The following is an 11,123-nucleotide window of genomic DNA, read 5'->3' as shown; positions in this document are numbered from 1 at the left end:
TAATACAAAAAACTGATCATTTTATCTAAATTAACTTTCTAAATTAAAAAAAAAAAAAAAAAAAAATGAAGTCATTTCGAAATTAAAAAATATGAGAGGATAAGTTTGAAGATTTTGTATCGGTTTATATTTCTTTTAAGTTCTGTCAAGATTCTCAGGGCTCGTTTCTTTCTTTATAATATTTATTCCGTTTTCGTTAGACGCATCATTTCCTGTAAACTTTTTTGGTTGACACGTCACCTTTCCTTTGATCTGAAAGAAAACGACTGTTTTTAACAGAAAGATGAAGTTTTACATCAACATTTTGTTAACAAACCAGTAGCTTCATACTTATTAATAAAACTTCACGTAAGACCTAATCTCACGTAAGACCTAATCTCACGTAGGCACGTAAGACCTAATCTCACGTAAGACTTAATCTCACGTAAGCACCTAAGACCTAATGAAACGGTTTTCAATAAAAAATTAAACAACCAAACAAACACTTTTTTAATTACTAAATCCAAATTTTAGAAAAAATAAAAAATTAAAAAAAACAGAAATCCGAAAAACAATTTATACTTGTACATAGTTGGCTGGTACAAGACCTTTCTTTTCTTTGATGGAAGCTAGCAACCAACCTCGTATATGTGGCTGGCAAACTTTAGGCGCAATTCTTATTATATCTCCTTTGCGGAAAGATAGTTCATCTTTATTTACTGCTTGAAAGTCATGCTTTGCCTCTGCCAAGAAATGCTCACTGCTACCTAAAAAAGTCCCCAAAAGTAAAATTATTTTATACATGAGAACAAAAAACATATAACTGGTTTATATTAAAATTTAACTTTAAAACAAAAATATCCATTTTTAATAATTGAAACTTAGGCTCAGCATTGTTTTTGTTCTTTTAATATCTTTAGTAAACTTTATTTTTTATGCTATGAGTAAAAATTAAAATTTTTAGATATTTTTAGAAGTGACGTATGCCAACAATTATTAATACAAAATATTATTTTTTGCTCTAGTAAATAAAAACCCTTAAACCAAGACAACGTTGAAATTATAAAGCTTGACTTTTGCTGTTTGCTTTGTCAAACAAATAAAAATAGTTTGGAGTGTCACAACTTAATGTCAACTACCAAGATTTATCTTTTGAAGTATCTTTATTTTAATTTTTAAAATTTAAACTTTTTAAAATACCCAACTTCTTTATGGCCTATCTGTTATAACTATCTGTTATTTATGATCTATATAACAAATTAATAATCAGGTATTTATAATAATAAAATTTACCTTTATGCCAATCTTTCATTTTATCATAACTAGATAAATTTTGTAACAGTTTCCAGAGCAACCATGGTCCTCCAATCATAATTCCAAAGAATAGTGCAAGAGGCCAGTGTTTAGTGGGAATACTCCCTAAAGATGTTGCAGAGGCGTTCTGGTCTAAAAATCATATACTTATATTTTCAAACTATTACCAGAAAATATAGTGAAAAGATTAATTATTTGCTAAAAATAAGTTTATTGTTAAAAAATATCATATACCCCATATTTCTTCAGGAGTAGGTCCTTTTTGAAGTCTAAATGCAATTAGCAGCTTATGTAACAAATAGGTTATTGTCCTTAGAAATGATAAAAGACTGTTAAATAGATGCTCTCGAAGACTACCAATTTGATCTGCAACACCTAAATTGATCAAACAGTAATAGATCTTAATATTATTATAGATAGAATACTTGCAGGTTATAAAAAGATATTTATCAACTAATTTTTTAATGAAAAGATATTTATTAATTAAAATTTAATGTAGAGTATGTAGTTAAACTTAATGGTTGTAAATAATAGTGATGCTTTTTTTTTACAATAACTTTGCCCTGATTTAAAAACAAACTTTAACAATATAAACAAATTTTGCGAACTAGCAATTGCACGAATAGAATTTTGTGCTGCAAACAGAGTTGATTCCAGCATCATGCTCACTGAGCTAAAGGCTTGAATGACTGATTCTACAGATTGAAAAGCACTACGTGTAGCATTTTCAACCCCATTTAATAATGAGCCATCTGCTGCATTAGTTCCACCCATCCGATAGCCATACGCTGGAAAAAGAAAAAAAAAGTTTATTTCTAAAAATTAACATCTAAAAAGAACTTGTGCTGTTATTTCAATTAATTGCAGTGTTATCTCAATTTTTAGAATTGCAATTAAATGATTTATTGTAAAACATTCTGAAAAATGATTACTTTAACCGACTGCAAACTTTTTCATTTCTGGCACACTGTAAAATGGGCCATCAACAGAGAAAACCCTAAGATATTTTTATGCTCAGCCAATAAAACATGTAAAACATTTTTTTTATAGCAATTGACCGAAGAGGAATTTGATTTTTTTGCTTTAATTATCAACAAATATAATTAAGCCAACTTTTGTCGAGTGTGCATATTTTCTTTTTCAGTTTATAGATTTGCTAAAACTTTATACATAAGATTTTGTTGTAGCTGAGAAACACATTCAGCCTGCCTTGATTTTTATTGATTGCATGCATTCAATTAGAATAACATTAATAGTTAATACTTCTAAGGTTATAAATTTTAGTCTAAATTTTTTGTGACACCAAGGAATACTTTTCAAGCAAAATACATACATACATACATACATACATACATACATACATACATACATACATACATACATACATACATACATACATACATACATACATACATACATGTAAACTAATAATATATAATAAGGTTCTGTAATTAATACAATAAAGGATTCTTGAAGCAACTTTTTTAAAATTATTTAGAAGGAAATTGAAGTTAAACTGAATATTAAAAACCTGAAAAGGATATCAGAGTTTCTTTGATGGTTGTTTTTAATGAATAGTAAATGCTTTTTAGAGCAGTAAGTTTTCTTTTGTAAAGAACATATTGCAACACAATAAAAAGCTTGTGAAAATTAAATTACTTTTAACGAGTGTCCTTAGTAAAATTTACAATTTTTTTAACGGTTTCTATTTTTGAATTTTTTTTTGTGCACTGATTCATTTATTGTTTCTATTTTAGAGCCCACTCTCTGTAGCTGCTGCTGGCAAAGTTTTATGAAAAAATTCTACAGGTACAGGTATTGTGATTTGCATTTCAAGGAAGGTAGAAAAGTTGTCATGGATCATTTTTTGAAAGAAAATCACCCAAGAGCAAGCATTTACAGATACATTTCAATGTGGGAAAAAGGCAAATCAAAACTTAGTGTGGTTGGTTCTGGTTGAAAAGCTAGAATAATGATTAAAACCAACATTACCAAGTTGAAAAGCGTGATTGATGATCTGGCATTTCCACCCGACAAATTGCTCGAAAGCTCAAGTGCAGCCAATCTCACGTTGTGTACACAATTCAGCAACACACAAATATTGTTTACTGAAAAAAACAGACCATCCCAGCCCATACTCCTGAGCAAGTGTCCAAAGTTACAAACATGTTGTGGCAGATTGTGTAGAAAATTTTATGGGTGTGTTTTCATAATTGATGATGAATCATACTTCACATTTTCTCACTCTGATAAGAACTCAAACATTGGGTATTGGTCAAGCAATCCAAAAGCAGTTTCTTGGGGGTGTGAAATACAAGCCCCAGACAAAGTTTGAAAAGAAAATGCTGGTATGGTTAGCATTTTCACCTCAAGGCATCTCAACACCCTATTTTGTTCCTTCAGACCTTGCTGTCAAACAAAATGTGTATTTGAAAGAGTGCATTATCAAAAGACTGATGTCTTTTATTAAAAAACATCATCCTGAGGGTATGTTTGTGTTTTGGCCTGACTTGGCTTCAGCCCATTATGCTAAATCAGTGACAAGCTACTTGATCTCAAAAAGCATCACTTTTGTAAAAAAAGCCGATAATCCTCCTGCAGTGCCTGAACTTCGTCCAGTTGAGAACTTTTGGTCAATTTTGAAGGGAATGGTTTATAAGAACAAATGGCAGGCTACTTCAGTTGAATTAAAACAATGGATCAATTATTGTTTGAAGAAAGTAGATGTAAATGCTGTACAGAATATGTGTGGATAATTTTATTGAGTTCTGCTTTAGTTTTATATTTCCAAATTTTCCAAATATTGAAGAAAACAAACTGTTGGCAGTAAAAACTTTACTGGATCCTATACCAAAATTAAAAGGGAGATTAATATATCAAAAACTATACAAAATGAACATATTAAACTAAATCCAAAGATTGTGGAAACACTTCTTTTTTTTTAAACATAACTTAAGAGTTCTTTCTTATCTGCTTATGAAGACTTAATATCACCCAACTCAAATTGATATCAAGAATCTTCTTTATAATGTAATTCATTAAAGTTTACAATAACAAGTATTAAAAAAAGAAAGCTTTTTTTATATTTGTTATTGTAAACTTATATGATTTACATTATATAGTAACTGTATTATTCTACTTTTAAAATTGTTAAAAAAAAAATTTTTTTTTAAGGTGATTAAGTTGGTTTTTTGTGGGAAAAAAAACACAATCACCTAAAAAAAAAAACAATGCAATAAAAAACAAAAATGAATATTTTTAAATTTTTTCAAGCTCAGAGTAATAAACCCTGATAATAATTTTTTTTTAACCAAGGCACAATTGTTAAAAAATGTATATTAGCTAAGCCCTAGTCTGTCATTAACTTCATTTAGTTGTTGAATGGACACAAGAAAAGCTTGTTTTTTCAATTTGAATAACTTGCTTTTTTGCTTCTTTTTTTTTCTCTTTGCCTTGTTCTTCTTTCTCATTCAATATAAGTTTTGCTTCCAGGTCAGCTTAGTGTCATGATTAAGCTAAATTTACAGATTCCAAGAAAGATTTTGTTATAGGTATATCAAGTATGGATCCTTAGCTCTATATGGTATCTTTTACAAACCTCAAAGCGTCAATTGTATCTGGATTAACTGAAGAACCATATAATTGAATAATTTACCTGTTGAGAATCCATTCTCTAGGGAACTATTTCCATGAGAAAGTGAGAAAATAACTTTGAAAAGAGATGTAATGTAAGAAAACTTAGATGAACTACAGCCATTTAAAATTTTAATCTCAAAAGAGTTAATTTAAGTACAAATGTCAGATCTGTCTGATTTTAGCACTGGAACACATTGGAAGACTTTCTCATGCTGACTTTCTCCCAGTAAGAAATTTGATGTCTGATAGTTGAAACTAAATCTTCAGAATACTTGTAAAAGCACTCTTGAAGCCACTCCATTTGGTACACTCTCCATTTGTTATGTACGTTATCACAAACTTCTTCTTTTGGTGAGCAGAACAGAAAGACGTTACTTAAGAAACTTTAAAACTTTACTTTGCCTCCAATGACTTACATATCTCCATGGTGAGATTTAAAACAGCCCTTAGAGACTCATTACTTCACTTTTGTTTCAGGATCAAGAAATAATGCTTTTATGTCAATAGTAATTAGCTTGAACAAAATGTCTTTTAAGAAGTTTAAGCAATAAAAGCAATGTATGGAATTGTTATTTTATTCTACAAACCATCAGTTTCTCTTTTATCTTTCTGTCACTATTAATTTAAGAGATGTTGTTGTTGGAAGGCTCTCAAACTTAATACTTCTATTATGACCATCCTTACCAATGTGGAGAGTAAACTTCAGATTAATTTCAAAACAAACTTGAAGAAACGCTGTAACAACTTTTATTCAGGACAATGGTCTACCATGATAGTTTTAGTGCATACAATTTTAGGGGACTTATGTTTTTTAGAACACAATGTACACACCCATATACTGTTTGTTTACTTGTTGAGTAGTAGATTTATCAAATTTAAATGAGAAAACAGTATCATATAAAACCTCCAATGAAATTTTTTTTAAGTTGAGAAATATGCCATACTGAATGGTGTAGACTTTGTTTTGCTTTTATTTGGAACAATTCTTCAAACATTTTATTATTTCCATTAGCCAATACAAAAGAATAGTTAGACAACACACTTTAAACAATAAAAGATTTGGTTTTTGAAACCTCTTCCTTAGAACTTTAATTGCATGGTTTTTAACATCTGCTGGTTATAAAGCTTTTCTGGCACTTGCAGAAAAATGATGACTAAGCTAATTAATAAAATACTTGGATCCAGTTAAACACTGGCTATCACAATTTATTACACAGTGTTTTCATTTTTGACTTGAAAAATAAGGAGAAACAAAAGAAATTTGACAAAACATTCATCATAATCAAACAACATTAAATCATCAAATTTATCAGTTAATGATTTGAACAAGTAGGAGGCAAAGTTGGTTTTATTGCATTTTGTTGGTAAAAAATAGTGACAAAAAGTTAAAAGTAAGTTTGATTTGTCTGAAAATTCCACACAGATTGTAGCACCCTTTGATAGTGCAGGAGAAATTTAAAAAAAGCTTGAGCATTGATGAATCTAACCTTAAAATTCTTGTAGTTCAACAATGGGAGCAACTTTTTTTAGTTTGATTGCTGAAATCTCATAAGTAGTTCTCAGCCTTTTGAATCATTTGTATATATTTTAGCAATTCTTTTTTCAGTGCAAAAAAAAACAATTTTCAAAAGTGATGCCTTGAGAAAATATATGCATTCTTATTCATGGTGTAAGGTGCTTATGATTTTTTTACAATAAATATGTTAATTGTAAAAAGTGAAATGTTGAATAGTAAAGATTGCTTACTCTCACCATTTAAGTCTCAGATTGTAATACTTTGAAACTTTTTATATGTGTATGTATTCTGAACAATGCAAACAGTTCATTAAGATTAAAAATCATTTTTGTTTATAAAGTAATGCTATAAGAAACTTAAAACCTCTGTACCAAAAATGAACTAAATTGAAGATGGCAGGTAAGTTTGAATTGCTGCATAAAGACTCTTAACTTTGAAATATTTACAAAGTATAGCAAATTTTCTACCATTTTAAAAAAATATTGAAAAAATTCCAGTTATAAAAAAAAAACTTTTCATTTGATTTTATTTGATCCTTATTATTTTTATGAAAACAAAAATACCTGCCATTGGATTGTTATACATTCCGCCAAAGCCATTATAGCCTAGATAAAAATCAAACTCCATATTTATTCAAGAAAACAACTGCATAAATTTCTTGGTTTGTTTCTTTTTAACATCACAAGCTCACTTGTTTATTAGAAAAATATTTAAAAACTTAACCTTTTATTTTAAAAGAAAATTGTTAATGACTATAATATATTAATTTAATTCTTAATATAAAATAAGTAGAGATCTGGAATCTTTTAATTTAGCATTAAAGCAATGCAAAGAAAGCTTACAACTCATAAAATGTTATTAAAGATCATAAGCAATAAACCTTCTGTTGTAACTATCTAAAATGTAACATACACCCACAACATATTAAGATACATAGGCACTACAGTTCTATGCTTATCAATTAAAGGTGGCTCCTTACTCACTATTTACATTATCATTATTTATATTATCATTATTTACATTATCTTTAATTATATTATCTTTATTTATATTATTAATATTTATACTGTCTATAGGGTCAAGTGAGGAGATTACAGGACAGTTAAAATTGTGGGGTAATAATTTTCATATTAAATTATAAAAATTCACAGATTTGACCTTGCAAAAAAAAAAAAAAATGTCAAAATTTGTAGATTTATTAAAAGTAAACAGCATTTTCTTCACTTAAATTATGAAAATTTAATAACTGCGCTTGGTTTTAAGTTGGTGATCAGAGATGACTTCTGTAATCCTGAAATAAGATTGGGCCAATCACATTTCTTGGAAAAAAGTATCCCATTATTACCCTGAGTATGAAATTTAAATTTGAGGTAATTTACAGGACATTAACATTTTTAACAAAACATGCATTAAAACTATTTTATATAAAATAAATTTGTATTTTTTATTTTCCTAACTTGTGTCTGCACTTTTTGTCCAGAATTACCCTGCTTGACCCTATTTATATTGCCATTATCTATATTACCATTATTTATACTATTTATACTACTGATAGTTATCTTTTCAATAGTTGAATTTTCAAAAGTCTTTACATAATTTAATGATTACCCATTGTATATGGAGATTGAAATATTCCAACATTCGAAGCATAGTTATTTTGTCTTGGTGGAATTTGAGGCGGATCATTTGACAGTCTGTATCCAATTCTAAATCCAATTGATCAAATAGCTACATAATTATACTTTTAATGTTGGGTTAAATAATTAAAAGTTAACAGAATTTTTTGAACAAGGTTGATGCTCTTTTAGATATTGCTAGATGCTATTTTAGGTAGCACACTGTTTCTGTTTTTCTATAAATCCACACAGTTTTTCAAAAAGAACAACCTTTCATTAAGCTTTTATCTTTGAAAACTCTTTATTTCAGAACATTTACAGCATGACTTTTTATTGTATCCTTTCAAAGCACATTGACACAAATTTAGTGGTTATCATCTCATTTAGAAAGTAGAACTTTTACATATACTTATAAATAGTCAATAAAAATCTTACTAAAAGTGATCGAGATGAAAGATAATTTATGATAATAAATTAAGTTTATTCATTCTTTTTTTCTTTCATTTAAAAAAAAAAGTCACTTTAATATTTTTTGTATTTGGAAGAAAATACAAGAGAATATTTTATCGCTATATTTTTATGATGTAAATTGTTATTTGAGAGCCATGATGTTTTGAGAGCCATAATGTTTTGAGAGCCATAATGTTTTGAGAGCCATAATTGTCTTCAAAATGCTTATTTTAAAGTCTTATTTTTATGTCTGCATTTATATCATCATTTTTTTATTTATTTTTTTCTATAACTGAAATAAATAAATGCCTGAGAGTTTTTTTGTGATAATAAAATTGCATTTAAATCATTTCGGCCCAAAATAATATTTCAGATGTTATGGCTCTCAGGTACAGAAATATTCATTAAAAATTGTTTTCATTACTTTTGATTTTAGTTCATAGTTCTCCAAATTTCCTGAGAACAATCAAAAATGTTTACATCATTAAAAAATCATGGTATTTGTATGTTAAAAATAATCTTTGTGGCATACAAATACCTTTTACTGTTGCTCATTGCATTTTTTCCATGATTCTCTCTTTTACTAGGGGACCAAGGTGATACTTAAGATTTGACTGAAGATGAATTATGCCTAAGTATTGGAAAATAAAAATGGCTGTAAAATTGTAGCTAGTAGACAAATAAATCTCAGTTTACTGTTACAATACAGCAAGTCCTTTTGTTATTGTAAAATTATTCAATTAAATGATTTAAAAACCAATTAATAAAAAAAATCCTTTTACATAGTTATATCTTTTTAATGAACTTTTGAAGTAGAATCCAAGTTGTTTAGTTTAAAATTTATTAGTTCACACATATGCAATAACCATCTATACTCATATTAAATAGATAGAAGGGACAAAACAGCTATCATTTACCAATAAAAGTTAAAAAAGCAAAAGTAGAGTTGTCTTTAAAAAGAATCTAAAGTAACAAATTCATGTTATTTTATATTTGGAAAGTACAAAAATTTTAGAACTATAATTTTTTTGTTCTTGAAATAAAAGACATAAGTTCTAAAGTTTGATCAATTTTCAAAAAATATAACAAATCACTTAGAAAGCTATTTGTAATAAGTCCTTCTATTGAACTGTTGAATATTTATTATTAGAACCTTTTCTTAAAGTATAAGTTAATGCTACAATTTTTTCTCATTATGTAGTAGGTTTAGTGCATTAAATCCTTATTTATAAAAAAAAATGATTTGCTTATTTTGAAATAGCAATTAATTATCTATAATAAGTGTTTACCCATTTTCAGGTGCACCATATGCTAGAGCAGTTTCATTCCTTTGCTGATAGTTCAGTTCATCTACACATTCTTCCTTGTGTGTATTCATTAATTACTTTATAATAAACCAAAGATTTTGAACAACCTTTTTAAAAAGTTAGTATATACCAAACATAATGTTACAACGTAGATCCCTGCAAGTATATGATATTAATTAAGAAGACGAGCAGTTTCGAACGTGCCGCACATTAATTTTATTCGCTATTTTCTCACTAAACGAAATCACCCAGGAATCTCGCGTGCATAATACACGGGAGGGGACGTTAATTAATTTTCGGAGAGTTTTCCCACCCGCCCCAAGCTTATCAAGACTCCCACCCCCGTTTATTAATTTTTACTTGTTGTTAACAAAAAAAACTCAAAACTCAAAACTAAAAAAGAAAATTCAGTGAAAAAATTAGAATATATATTTAAGTCACTGATAAAATAAAAAACTTTCAGTGTAATCAGGCTTTAAAAATCGTCGACCTTTTAAAATTCCCGTTAATCTCGATTTGTCGAAAATGAGCTTTTGGTTTATTCGTCACCATGATATAAAACTTATGTAAGCATATTAAATCCTATTGGAACGACGATAAAACAGATGTTTAAAAAATGCCCATTTTACCGCAAGCCACCCTAGAATTAAACTGCTTTATGCGTGTTCTGTAAAATATATTAATTGAGATTTACGACGTTTTGATTATTGGCTGACGATAAATTGAAATTATTTATAAAAAATACTTATCGATGGCTCCGCGCAAAATCGGACTATCTGCAATCTCCGCCAAAAACAAAATTGGCATATCTGCAATCTCCGCGTAAAACAAAATTGGACTATCTGCATTTTCCGCCAGCTTTATTTTTGTACTATCTGCATTCTCCGGGCGTTCAAAGTTTTTATTGCATGAAATTATGCGCCTTGTCAAAATGTGATTTCACTACAAATGGCAGATCTCATGAAATAAGTTGTTAAGGCGCTAATTTACTTTTCTACCCCCCTATTTTTATTTTTGATTATGATAGAGAATTTTATCCTGATTAAGAATCGTATAAAAACATACACCTGAAAACCAAAGGAAAGTTCTCTAATTTGATGTTGAAGTGTCAAAAAAATATACCAAAAACGCTAATATTCGCCATCTTTTTTTACAACACTTTAAAATTTCACTATTTAATTACGCCGCCTGGTTTCTGTAGTTTAAAAGTAATTAAAATTCTCATGAAAATTCAGAAAGTATTCATGAAAATTCCGATGCAAAAAATTTGCAAAAAACAAAATGTAATTATAAAAGACTCTCTCT

The 11,123-nt window shown here is 28.3% G+C and overlaps 1 protein-coding gene across 3 annotated transcripts; it reads right to left on the bottom strand.

Moving 5' to 3' along the window:
- Positions 1 to 3: 3 nt before the first annotated feature.
- LOC145193592 (peroxisomal membrane protein PEX13-like) lies at positions 4 to 10,100 on the bottom strand. Of its 3 annotated transcripts, none has more exons than XM_090077994.1 (8): positions 9,801 to 10,100; positions 8,054 to 8,151; positions 7,009 to 7,050; positions 1,902 to 2,081; positions 1,528 to 1,668; positions 1,273 to 1,425; positions 562 to 746; positions 4 to 252 (listed from the first exon to the last, which is right to left on the bottom strand). In XM_090077994.1, the coding sequence occupies exons 1-8, from the start codon at positions 9,887 to 9,889 to the stop codon at positions 136 to 138; spliced, it is 1,005 nt and encodes a 334-aa protein (XP_089934120.1). In that variant the 5' UTR covers positions 9,890 to 10,100; the 3' UTR covers positions 4 to 135. The 3 variants fall into 3 exon arrangements, with proteins under 3 accessions (XP_089934120.1, XP_089934121.1, XP_089934122.1); XM_090077995.1 differs by having other exon boundaries at positions 568 to 746; XM_090077996.1 differs by having other exon boundaries at positions 7,013 to 7,050; positions 9,801 to 10,054.
- Between the last annotated feature and the right edge of the window lie 1,023 nt (positions 10,101 to 11,123).

This window comes from Hydra viridissima, unplaced genomic scaffold, assembly GCF_058129835.1.
Source record: "Hydra viridissima isolate aposymbiotic clone 2 unplaced genomic scaffold, HvirCarnegie_v1 scaffold_2, whole genome shotgun sequence".
NCBI lineage: Eukaryota > Metazoa > Cnidaria > Hydrozoa > Anthoathecata > Hydridae > Hydra > Hydra viridissima.
Note: the sequence above shows the minus strand (reverse complement) of the source record. Positions and strands in the feature narration are given on the sequence as shown.